The 13,324-nt window shown below is 39.7% G+C and overlaps 1 protein-coding gene across 13 annotated transcripts in view; it reads right to left on the minus strand.

The window, feature by feature from the left end:
• TNRC6B (trinucleotide repeat containing adaptor 6B) overlaps positions 1–13,324 on the minus strand; it is a 205,166-nt gene that overhangs the window by 118,237 nt on the left and 73,605 nt on the right. For 2 of the 13 annotated variants that reach the window (XM_036459342.2, XM_036459341.2), the window contains exon 2: positions 6,119–6,772. The exons of the other annotated variants lie outside the window; for them this stretch is intronic. In XM_036459342.2, coding sequence (XP_036315235.1) covers positions 6,119–6,123 — 5 coding nt within the window. In that variant the 5' untranslated portion in view covers positions 6,124–6,772. The remainder of the gene's footprint in view (positions 1–6,118; positions 6,773–13,324) is intronic. 13 annotated transcript variants of the gene reach the window in all.

A 13,324-nucleotide genomic window follows, 5' to 3' on the forward strand; every position in this document is an offset into this window, starting at 1 on the left:
GGCCTTATGTTCTCTATAAAATTGTGTCCCCTCCGATAGCACCTTGCACTGCACATTGCCATCTTTGGACACTCAAAGAAATCAACTTAAAAAGGAAAATCCTGGTAAATTTAAGATTATGGATAAATCTTTATCTCCAGCTAGTTATCTAATTACTCCAGACCTTCGTTAGATGTCGCAAGGTTCAGTAACTCCAAAATTAAACTCATCTCAACCCCACATCTGTCTCTTATCTCAGTAAAGGGTACCACCACACCATCAGTAGCCCAGGCCAGAAACAGAGGTATCAATCTTTAATTTCCCCAACTCATACCTTCTCAAACTCAATGATCAGGGGCCGTGAAATCTTCTACCTAAGTATCTCTGAACGTATCCACTTCTTCCCAACTTTGCTGTCAATCCAGGCCACTATTACCTGGGATTACTGCAATATCATCTGGTCTATGCTCAATCCTCTAGCCCCTTTCTATAGTACAACTAGCTTCATCTTTTAAAATTCATGTCGAAAACCCTTCAATTATTCTCAAGATGAAGATTTCCAAACATGGCTCATAGCCACTTCTGCTTTTGACCAGTGTTTACCTTTTCAGCTTCACTTCTTATTTCCCACATCATCCCTTCGCTTACACCTCACACCTGAACCGTGTCCAAGTACTCCATATGCAGTCTTCCAAATATTCCAATGTTCTCTCTTGCCTCAGGGCTCTTGCACAGGCTGGTAGGGTTGGGTGCCCCTCCTTTACAATCACCCAATACCCCAGGCGCTGGCTAACCTCCTAGCATTCATACTCTTTCTAACTTCAGCAATGGTGCCTAAAGAAAAGCTTCATGTAGCTACTCCTATGCTAGCACTTATCTCAATATGTGGGAGGTAATACCAATATATTCAAGAATTATTTGCTGAATGAATGAGTAAATAAATAATAATTTTCTGTTTAAAAACACACACCACAAATTTTATATCATCTATAATTCAATAGCATTGTATAAAGTGGGCAACTGACCTAAATTTTTATTTTATCTGTCCTTTAAGTCAAAACTATTAATAGTTTGGTTAAATAGAATTTACATGAGTAGGCTTAGAATAATCAAAATAAGGTTAAAAAAAAAAAAGACACTGTATGCTATGTTCCCCTTTGCCTTGTAAACTCTTAGACCAATTCATTTGAAACTTTTGATGCAAAACACAGAACGTATGAAAAGCAGCCAAGCAAAAGCGGGCCCACCACAGCAGCAGCGCCTGAAGAGACCACATCAGACCATAGAAGAAGAAAAGGCTGAAGCTCAGGGCAATCAGTACGCAAGCTTCAGGATCCTGGGAGTGGATCCTGGGAGTCGGGAGAAAGAATGGAGGTATCTGCGGGCCATAAAAGCCTTCTGGTTTATTTATTTAACAAAGGGGAAGGAAACACTTACTAAGCAATAAGACTAGGAAGACTAGGTGCTGGCCCTCCCTTTCAGCATTTCCTTTCCGCTTCACAATGTATTAGCCCCATTTTACTGATAAAGAAACAGGGGCTTATGGTCATGTAGCTGGTCCTGGTGACCTTGTGATTCAGTTCTAACTCATACACTTTTACTGAGCACTTGTTCCTGCTGAGCTCTGATCTGTATGCTGGGGATTGAGCAATGAGAAAAACAGTCTGCTCCTATGAAAGCGGATGGGTTAGTGGGGGCTGATGCACCGAAGACAAATAATGTAATTTCAGATGGAGATACAATGAAGGGGTGTTAAAAAGTAAAACTGAGGAATGTCAGAGTAACTAGGGAGGTGACTTAGGTTTTGAGGTTCTCAGAGATCATTCAAAAGATAATTTTGATGAGATACTTATGTAGAGTTAAGAGAAAATGGAAAAAATGGCTATCCGGTCAAACCTTAAGTAGAAGTCTCTAGAAGCTACGAGAAGCAAAAATTACTATTCATTTCCCAATTATTAGTAAAGTGACCATCGTGTGAAAGGAACGATAGCCTTACCCTAGTCATAACCCAAAGCAGTAGGTTAATTAGTTACCAGATGGCAAACATGTCCACATGAACCAAATGGCTGTTTAAGACAATGGAGCAACCAAATTAATTCTTGGATTCCCCAGCACCTGACACACACCAGGGACCATTAAGTGACTGCTGAATGAACATATAAAGGAAGAAAAAAGAACATGCTGAACTGTCACTGTCATGGATTAAATCCCCTTTCAGGCCAAGTGGCTTCAATTCACCCAACTTCACTCTCCCACCAGTCTTAATTGCAAGAAGCAGGTGAGGGAAGTCAGATTAGTGTAAATCCAGGAATAAGACTATACTAGGAAACAATTAGCATATGCTGCCAACGATCTGAAACATCTTTAAGTCACAAGTTTCATTTAAAGAAAATCTAGCCGAAACAGGTTTGGCTCAGTGGATGGAGCATTGGCCTGCGGACTGAAAGGTCCCAGGTTCGATTCCGGTCAAGGGCATGTGCCTTGGTTGCGGGCACATCCCCGGTGGGCGGTGTGCAGGAGGCAGCTGATCGATGATTCTCTCTCATTGATGCTTCTAACTATCCCTCTCTCTTCCTCTCTGTAAAAACTCAATAAAATATATTAAAATAAAATAAAGAAAATCTAATATCCAAACGATGACTAAAAATTAGCAGGGGGCAGTTATTTGGCTTCTTTAAATAAGGATTCACCTAATACAGACACTGAGGACACTTCAGTACCAAGTATTATGCTAATGATTGCACACATAGCACCTTGCTGACCCCTTTACCTGAGTATCTCCCTTGCTAGATTGGTACCCCTTGAGGGAAGGGACCAAGAACATGATCTGTACTGTTTTAGGCTTGTCCAGTTTACAATGCAAAAGCTCAATGATTACAGTGAGTTATAAAAATTAAATTTCTTCAGCACTTTTCAGTCATGGAGCAGCTGGAAAGGATGAGATCCACCCCTCACTGCTGTTATCTGCTGGGCCCGCTCTGCAGAGCCTGAAGGTCTCACCATCAGGTCGCTCTTTTAATGTCTCCAGGAGAGTTGAAGAGCTAGAAAAGCCTTACAGGTTTCCGCTCCAGTTCTAAGAGGTTTATTTTTAAAGGACTGTTTTGGTGGTCATAGAGAATAACAAATGGCCTTTCAAAGCTGAACAACAGAGTGGAGTTTGCACCATGTATCAAAGTTGCCAGCGTTTCCTCTCTGGCACCCAGATGGAAGGACTAAACAACAGTTTAAAAACAAGATACAACTTCTGATAGATGAAGCACTACTAATTTCTGTGAAGTTTCAGTAAAATTTTAATAAGGAATCTGTGACACCTTCTTGTGAGGCAGCAGCGTTGTGAACGATAGTGCTGTAACATCACAAGTAGACCCAGCAGAGGATGAGGGGGAGGGGGAAGCAAGTAGACTATGTTCATCTTCTCCAGTAAAAAACTTCCTCTCACATGCCATCTCATTTAAAAACCACAACAGAGCCAGTCCTAACATCCCTGGATTTTGTTCTTCATAACATCAGCCACATCCCTAAAGTTCTTAAAGCTTCACTTCACACTATTGACAGACAACTTCAATGAAAGACACAAATCAGATACTATCCATTTGCACACTTGTTTCGTTACTCGTTTTCATTCGCTTCGGAATTACCATAGTTTGGCTGTGCCATAAGGACTGGCTCTGCAGGAACTTCGATCCAAAATGGCAGCCGAGTTTCTGAAACTCACCAGAGACATAATGCTTATTAACATACGTGAAAGCAGGTCTTACTTATCTCACTTCCCAATGTCTTGGATAAAAGAATATTTATAAAAACATTTCAGAGAATTAGATGGCATCTGGCTATGTTCATTATATCCTCCTCTTTCTTGCCTGAGAGAGCAGGCGCACTCTGCTCCTGGGTCCTCTGCTCTGCAAACTGAGTTAACCTGCTATTCACAAGCCAACAGTCCACACAAAACACACACACAGGCTAGTGGCAAAACATAGAAAGCCTAGGTTTTTCTTAGTCTTCTGTCGGAACAATTGAGGAAATGGATGTAAAATGAATCATCTAACAAGTAAAGCCCCAAATAAGCACTTTCATTTTCAGATAAACACAAGCAAAATCAGAGCTCTCATTTTCCTCAGGTCCACCACAAAGCATCACTCTATCACTATGGCAAATTCTACGTTTTTCCTTTAAACTGAAGCCGTAAAAAAAAAATTTAAGAGACAAATTTATTCCAGACTACCTCTCTAATGTGATGTTTCCAAGCCTTCTTACACCAAAGTGAAACTTGTATTACCCAAACAATTTACACTGAATTTAAAACCATCACTTAGCTTCTCTGCTTATTTCCATTACCAATAACATTAGTTTTGGAAAAATAATAAAATACTTGCTCTTTAGAGAGAGAGCGCTTTAATTATCTTTATGTATTCAAACGGAAAGTCTTTTTGTTAAATTAGCGTGGAAGTCCCTTCATCTACACACAATTGGCCCAAAGAAACAGGCCATTTTCAGCACAAGAGGCCAATCCATTTTTACAGTGAATAAAGCTTTTGAAAGCACTCCACAGCCCTCTTCTAGACTGTCAAATTTTCAAAATGGTCCAGCATTTTTTCCATTTTTTTTTTTAACACTTTCAGGCCCAGCATGCATCTTGTAATTAGATTAATTAAAAAGGAACCCAAAATACAGCCAATGCTCCCTTCTGATTAAAATTATTCCATTTATGCCTAATTAGCTTTAATCCAACTCTACATATTTAATGATGGGGATTATGACAACTCAGCCAATTTGCATATTTTAAATGCCTTTCCTAAACTATACTCTGTAACAGATTTAGGAGAACAGTCTCTTTCTCATGCCAATATTCCCAGGCATAAATCAGGACACAAATTAGGCGGGGGGTAAGAAAAGAAAAGAAAAGAAAAGAAGGCCTCTCCGAGCCCGGGATGTGCTGAGCGAGCGGGGTAATTTAGCCCAGGGGTGGGGGCAATTTACCCGCCACAGCACAAACTCCCTCCTTCCAGCCCACCAGACCGAGCAGCATTACATCACACCCTCACAATGATAGGGGGAGGTGGCTCTGAGAAAGCAAGTTTTCAGCTTTCCTCCCTCTCCGCTCCGAGGCTTTCTAGAATCCTGCGTTGAGAGTAATGGAATTTAACTTCGGGGCAGCGCATAGTTTCAGGAGTAACTAACATATGTACGTGCACAGCTAATTATTTACGTGCCCCTCGATGTCCACTTCACAATGGAAATGACCGGAACAGGCCACCGCACAAACAGATGCTGAATTCGTGCTGAAAAGCCCAGTTCCTCCGCGTAAAATGAAACAATACATGTAATCCGCGAGAAACGGGGGGAAGGCTCGTCTCCAGGGAGAAACTGATAAAGAAATAATTCTTTATCGGGGTGAATCGCTGGTTATACCTTTTAAACACTGTGTTTACGAGATGGTCCTACCATTTGGTTCAAATCGCGATCAAAATAACAGCGCATCTGGCTGCACATTTGAGAAGAGAGAAGCCCGTGCACAGGAGCGCGCGCGGAGGAGAGGGGCGAGCAGGAGGTTTGCAAGCAGGGGAATCTACAAACCCCAACCTCCCGGGGCTCAGCGGCCCCCTCCGGGTGTCTAAAACGTATCAGGTCTCATTTTAGGTTTATATCTCTTTAGGAAGATGGCCTAGCTTTAAAAAAATAAAAAAGAGAGAAAGGCTTCCCCGCTGTAGTGCTTGCCCTCCCAGATCCTTTGTCGGCCTTAGCAGCCGAAAGAATGCAAACCCATTTATATTTATGCAAATTTTTGCAGCAGATTTAAGGGGACCGGGAGAGGTCTGTGTTTTTTAAAAACCCCCTTCTAAATATTAAATCTCAATTACTCACAGCTTCATTTAGTGGCAAGACAGAAACGATGACAAGAGTCGCAGAGATGAAAAGTGCAATTAAGTCACTTCAAAATCTAAATATTTTACCACGGCTTTTCCCTTTCTAAAACGCCGAACCAAAAGTACACCACGGGTCTAATTTACACCGATTCACGAAATGTCTGAAGCCAGTCTCCATGCTAGACAAATGTCGATTTGCAACACCACTAGTGAAAACGGTTAGACAAAATCCATATAAATCAACTGGTTTTAAAAAATTGAAAATATGTACCAACCTCATAAAGTGCAGCAGTGCTTAAATCCAGCAAATTGAGGCATAAAAGGTAGAAATGGAAATGAAAAAAGGTCCAAAAAAGGATTTCTTTTTGTCTATCTGTATTTGTATTTTAAATATTCAGAAACCAGCAGAGACTCTGTCGGCCATTTTGGCTTGAACTAACTCTCTCACTCACTCTCCCGCTTGCTCTCTCTCTCCCCCCTCTGTCTCTAAAGGAAGCAGCTTTTTGTGACCTTCAAATAGAGGCGGATCATGTGACTCTGGGTAGATTTGTCAATCAGGAAAGGGGCGGGAGCAGAGGCTGAAACTGCCTTAAAGGGAAAGCGCCCCTTTTCCACTCGTTTGTGAAGCTGTTATCTCATACTCTCCGCCCACACACACTGCATGTGAAAGTGGCAACAGCACAGGGGTAGCAGATGAACAAAATATAAAAACCTTTATTGGTTTATGGAAATATGCTCAGTTGCTAACGATTCTTGTAGCTCCTGGAGCTCGGCTTGCTTGCTACAGTTATTCTCTAGCTGTTTGGGCAAGCACAGGCTGGCAAATTGCTCTTTAAAAGGGGGCTTAAACAATGCTTTACCCAAACAAGAGACTTTAGTTTTTAAAGATCAAGGTGAAACATAGGGCACGACTGATGTCTAGCAAGCTCCTAAAATGAACAGGAAAAGAAGGAAAGTAAATATACCAAAGTAAAAATTGAGAATGGCAATTCAGAGAGGTTAAGTAACTTATCCCAAATCACACAGCTAGACAGCTGCAGGGCAGGGACTGGCTTCCCAAGTGAACTACACGTTAATAGTTTTGGGTGCCTCCTCCCACCACCTGAAATAAAAATTATGCTGCAGCATAACAGAGTTCCTCTAGGACAGTGGTGGGCAAACTGCAGCTCTTTGGCCCCTTGAGTGTGGCTCTTCCACACAATACCAAGGCCTAGGCGAGTCTATTTTGAAGAAGTGGCATTAGAAGAAGTTTAAGTTTAAAAAACTTGGCACTCAAAAGAAATTTCAGTCGCTGTCCTGCTGATATTTGGCTCTGTGGACTGATGAGTTTGCCGACCACGGCTCTAGGATAAGCCAGATTTGAGTCATTATGGATCTACTCCCCTGCCTGAGGAAGTCGCTCTGCAGCTGACACGGAGTAAGCACTAAATTAAAAACCTGCCTGTTTCCCCCATCCTAGGTCCCTTCTTGCTATAAGCTTTTAGAGTTCTAATCACTAAGAAACCCACACTGGGGTTGCCCCCCTACCCCTGGGGCTAAAGGCTGTGTGACCTCAGAGAGGCAAGTCCTTCCTATCCCTGCCCTTGATCTTCTCATCTGTAGAATAAGTCAGCATAGATGGTATCTTAGGTTCCTTTCAGCTCTAAAACATGACTTCCCCCCCCCCCCCCCCAGGTCTGTTCATCTTATCCTTGTCATCTCCAAAGTACGTCACTGCCCTGGGAAAACTTTCCTTTTTCTTCCCAGTCTAGACCAGCCTCCCTGTCCAACACGCCCATGGTATCTTTTACTATTATACCTCACAGCACTGGTCACAACAGCAATTTATTGTTTGTGAAATAATGTGCTCACTGCTATCTTCCCCAGTCTGTACAAGGACAAGCACCTCGTTTTCCTGCATGACTACAGCAAGCGCCAAAAAGGTAAATAAATGAATTAGACCTCCGTTTGGAAGTCCTGGGCCACCCAAATATAAGGAATAAAAATCACATAGTTTTCAGAAACTGGCCTCCATTTATTTGTTTAAGGATTGCTTGAGGAGCCGAAACAGGTTTGGCTCAATGGATGGAGCGTCGGCTTGGGGACTGAGAGGTCCCAGGTTCGATTCCGGTCAAGGGCATGTATCTTGGTTGCGGGCATATCCCCGGTAGGGGGTATGCAAGAGGCAGCTGATCCATGACTCTCTCTCATGGATGTTTCTAGCTCTCTATCTCTCTCCCTTCCTCTCTGTACAAAATCAACAAAAATATATTTAAAAAAAAAGAAAAAAGGATTGCTTGAGGAAATAAAGTAACTAAATGATAGCCAGTGAGCGAAAGTGCCCTGTGTGTATTAGACTCCATCGATAGAGCGGATCAGGTGGGATTCCAGTGGGATTCTCCAAATGAACCGGGCTGACGGAATGTAATCTGCCATGCCAGCCAGCAGAGAACTGATGGATTCTGTAAGCCCCACATTCCTCAAAAAGGAACCCATGAACCCTTCCCTTATCCCACCTTCATCATCCTGGCTCCTGGGCCCTTACATGGTCTCCAACCTCCCCTTTACTCCGATGGAAGAACGGGAAAGGAGCTGTTTCAGGGAAGGCCGAGGCCAATGCCTGGATGATCTGGCAGCTTGAGTATTTATGGCTTACATGCTCCCACTGTCTTTGCACAGCTCTGAGTGGAGTAAGAGCCAGGAGTTGGACTGACAATTGAGATGTAGGCAAAAGCAGGAAACTCCTAGGATGGAAATTTTGAATACTTAGTCTATTTTTATCCCTCCAATACCTTCCAGATGAGTTACGGAAAGATTACTTACGTGGAGCAAGCTTAACATGTTAAAATGCATGAAGACTGTACAGCTGCCTTGTTTCAATTTGTGATGGACACGATCTCTTTATAAACTGAATTTTGCTAAGTCTCCATTCCCCAATGCAGAGCATTATTGTATGAATGATGTATGTGTTACCATGTTAGTGTTCAATAACAAACTGCACAAAGTTGGGAAACATAGACACATTTTAAAACAAAGTATTAGTAGTTCTGCTTTCAAATAATATGATCGATATTTTTCTTCAACATCCTAACATCTTTATTTATTTATTTATTGGTGAGATACGTCTAAACTTAAAGCAATTATTCCAATTGTTCATCTAAAAGAAACAAGTGCAATAAATACTCTATTTCCCCTATATTTTCAGACATTTTTGGACTCTGTGATATACTTATTGTAATTTTTTCCTATTGATTAGATTCTGTTTTTAAATTATATTTTTGTAAAGTTGGGCTACGAAGTAATAAAATAATGAACTTATTTATTTATTATTATTTTAAAATACATTTTATTGATTTTTTACAGAGAAGAAGGGAGAGAGATAGAGAGCTAGAAACGTCGATGATAGAGAAACATCGACCAGCTGCCTCTTGTACACCCCCTACCGGGGATGTGCCCGCAACCAATGTACATGCCCTTGACCAGAATTGAACCTGGGACCTTTCAGTCAGCAGGCCAATGCTCTACCGCTGAGCCAAACCGGTTTCGGCAAATTTACTTTTTTTTAAACGAACAGACCAGAAGTTATACACTCACATAAGTGTCCTTTTTCAAACTTAGTATCTTTGATCACTACATACTATTAAAATATTTTTATTAGAAAACAGAAAAATATAAACTGAACATTTAACTCAAAAGCCCAATAAACAAGTAACAAACCCAATGAAAAATTAATAATGATAAAAACATAAGCAATCTTTTTTTTTTAAAAGAGTAGACTGGCAAAAACAAACAAACAAAAAACCCGGGAAACTTTTTTGTTTAAAAATAAATAAATAAAAGTAAATAATTAGCCGAAGCCGGTTTGGCTCAATGGTAGAGCGTTGGTCTGCGGACTGAAAGGTCCTGGGTTCGATTCTGGTCAAGGGCATGTACATTGGTTGCGGGCACATCCCCAGTAGGGGGTGTGCAAGAGGCAGCTGGTCAATGTTTCTCTCTCATCGATGTTTCTAGCTCTCTATCTCTCTCCCTTCTTCTCTGTAAAAAATCAATAAAATATATTTTTTTAAAAATTTTAATTTCTGATAAAAATGCTTATTAAATAAAATAGGAAAAGTCCTCCAAAAATGAAGTTCACTTCAAATTGAAAAAAAAAAAAGTAAATAATCATTTGGAAAATATGATCAATTTAAAAAAAGAGAAGTCATAAATGAACAGTAGGACTGAGAAAGGGGGCTTTATAACTACAGATTTGGAGAAAATTTTTTTTTTAATTGTGAGAGAATTACGCATAACTTTGTGACAATAAACTTGAAGATTAAATAAAAATGGATGACAGTCAAGGAAAATAGAAAGTGCCATATCAACTCAAGAAAAGTCAGGAGCCCAGCTGGAGCAGCCCAGTTGGTTAAGCTTTGTCTCATGCACCAACAGGTTGCCTGTTTGATTTCCGGTCACAGCACATACCTGGATTGCACATCCAATCCCCAGTCAGGGGGCATATGGAAGGCAACTGATCGATATTTCTCTCATACGTATCTCTGGTCTCTCCCCCTCACCCTCTCCCTCTGTCTGTCTCTCTCTCCTTCATCTCTCTGAATGAGGATAAAAAAAAAAACAAAAAGTTGTGAAAATAACAACAAAAACTTATATAAAAAATTTGTAAAATATCCAAACTAAAACTACAGAAGGTACAAATGGTTTTCTGGATGAAGTGTACCAAACTTCTATCAAACAGATAACTTTCCATATTATCTATCCCTCCTGTTCTCAAACTTATAGATATAAAAGGGAAAGTTTCCTAATTTCTTCTATGAGGCTAACTTATTTCTGATACACATCTGGACTAAGATGGTACAAAAGAATAAAACTATACACCAATCTTCACTTGTGAAGACAGACACAAAAATCTTAAGTAGAGTATTTGCAAATTGAATTTATCAGTTTTAAGATCATATTATGATCACATAGTGTTTTTACCAAAAATGCAAGAATGGTTAAATTACAAAATCTATTAATGTAACTCTTCATTTGTTCAACAGGTATGTACTAAGTGCCTCCTATGTGTCTGACTCTGGCAGGTGCTGGGGACAGAGCAATAAACCAAATAGGAAAGGTCCTTGCCCACATGTAACCAACATCTTCATGGAAAAAATAAATCACTGGGAAGAAAATAAAGAGTTTGATGGGATACGGAATAACTGAGGGAGGCTCCCTTTAGTTGAGGTGGTTATGGAAGGGTTTTCTCAGGAGGGGCACTTAAGCTGAGTTGAAAAGCAACTGCTTGAGTGTTCAAGGAATAAGAGGGATGGATGATCAGGAGGTTAGGACAATGTGAACAGAGAAAAGAGGGATGAGATGAACCCTAGAAGGGAGGAGGAGCTAAATCATAGTGGATCTTGCAAGTCACAGTAAGGATTTTATTTTAAGGACAGTGGAAAGTCACAGAAGAATTTTAAAACAGGGGAGTGAACAGTGCCATTTTATCTATTATTCACCCTCTATCTAACACCTAGAATCAATAAGCTTTTCAGGAGACCAGGAAAATGTTTAGGACCTGGAAGAATACATTTGCAAGTTCAAAATACAAAAAGAACAAAATATATTTTAAAAAATATAAAAAGAAAATTATAACCATAAGAATTAGCAAATGCTTAAATGTCCTCAAAATATAACCCAGCAACTTTATTCACTAATAAATTTAGCATTTATAAAATTTCATTACATTTGAAAACAATTCTCACTTTGCAAAAATTCCTAAATATGTTAACTGTTAAGAAATGTTAGGTAATTCTAATTTAAGTCAGTTATTTGTAGTCAAATAATTTCAGAAGCAAAATAGTACAGTTATTTTAACATGTAATAGCAAAGATTAAAAAATGAAACCACATATTTAATATGGGAGGTACCTTTTAATATGTTTCCTATAAAGTGGGACAAAGTCTCTAAAACCTCCCAAAGTAAGAATTCCAAGGACCCATGGACAACAACTTTAGAAGCATCAGTTTTATGTTTTCAAAAGCTCATCCTGGTTTCTATGTGGAGAATACAGTACAGAGGACCAAGAGGAGAAGCAGAGAGACAAGTTGAAAGGTGATTGCCTCCACCTAGGTGAGGGAGGGTAACCTGAACCAGGTGGAGGTGGTAGAGCTGGAGAGAAGTACATAGTATATTTTGAAGCTAGCACTGATTCTATCATCAGATAATTGGTTGTTGTTAGGAATACAATCTGTGACCAGGAAATATAGTAAGGTCAATCAACACTTTCAAAAATAAGACTCCAGGCCCTGGCCAGGTAGTTCAGTTGGTTAGAGTGTTGTCCTGATATACCAAGGTTACCAGATAGATCTCCAGTCATAGGACATATAAGAAGCAACCAATGAATGCATAAATAAAGAGAACAACAAATTGATGTTTCCCTCTCTCTCTCTCTCTCTCTCTCTCTCTCTCTCTCCCTTCTTATCTAAAATCAATAAATAAAAATTAACAAAAAAATATTCCAAACTTGACTCACCATTCATTCATGCAGTCAAAAATTATTTTTTGAGCATCAACTATGTAATATACTATACTAGTACCAGGCCCAGAGGGATACAGAGTTGAAGGTTAACACTTTGAAGGACAGAGGCATGTAAATCCATAATTAAAATATAGCATGGTAAGTACCATAATTAAAATATAAATAGAGATATGAGACAGTTATATTATAGTGATACAAAGGATTAACTGCTGTGAGAGTCAAGAAAGATATCACAGGAGAGATGAGATTTGGAACTAAGTCGTAAAGAATGAGTAGAAGTTTGCCATGTAGAGAATATAAGAAAGGCAACGGCCTTTCATCTTCAGTACTATCAATGGCGAGGAGAAAGGGTGACAAGAAAAAAATGTAAGAGCTAGGCTTTTCCAGGGTTCTTATTGCCAACAAAGTCAGGAGGTAGAAATAGTAACCAAAACTACATGGAATCTCCAATTGTAACTAGAATCCAAAATTTCTGGACTGTAGTTGGAAAATAGAATCTTAGCATTTACATTCTTATTAAATTTAGAAATTAGAATGCTAGCAGACTTTTTTAGGGAACATTTTAAAAAGTCATAAATTCTTCAGAACCAGGCCTCAAAAATCAAATTTGCATTTGGAGTAAGCCTTCCTTGACACCCCCGTTTGACTCCAGTGTCCTCTGTGCTTCCAGTACATATCTTTATGGTAGCACATCCATACACTATTACTATTGTCACCTATTTACTTGGTGCTTCCCTCTCTAAACTATGTGGGACAGGGTATGTGCTTTTTATTTCTGAATCTAGTACTACGGAGGAATCAATGTTTGCTGAATGAATGACCAATGAATAAATAAGCAAAGGAATAAAAAGATGAATACTATGAACCTAGACATTTATAGGGTACAAAAAAAGACAACACTTAAAATCCTATAATTGGGAGATAAAACATACACAGGACAGTCACAAGGCAGTGTACGATAAATTGTTAACTGTCTGGTTCCACC

This window comes from Pipistrellus kuhlii, unplaced genomic scaffold (genome assembly GCF_014108245.1).
Source record: "Pipistrellus kuhlii isolate mPipKuh1 unplaced genomic scaffold, mPipKuh1.p scaffold_m20_p_3, whole genome shotgun sequence".
Classification (NCBI taxonomy): Eukaryota; Metazoa; Chordata; class Mammalia; order Chiroptera; family Vespertilionidae; genus Pipistrellus; species Pipistrellus kuhlii.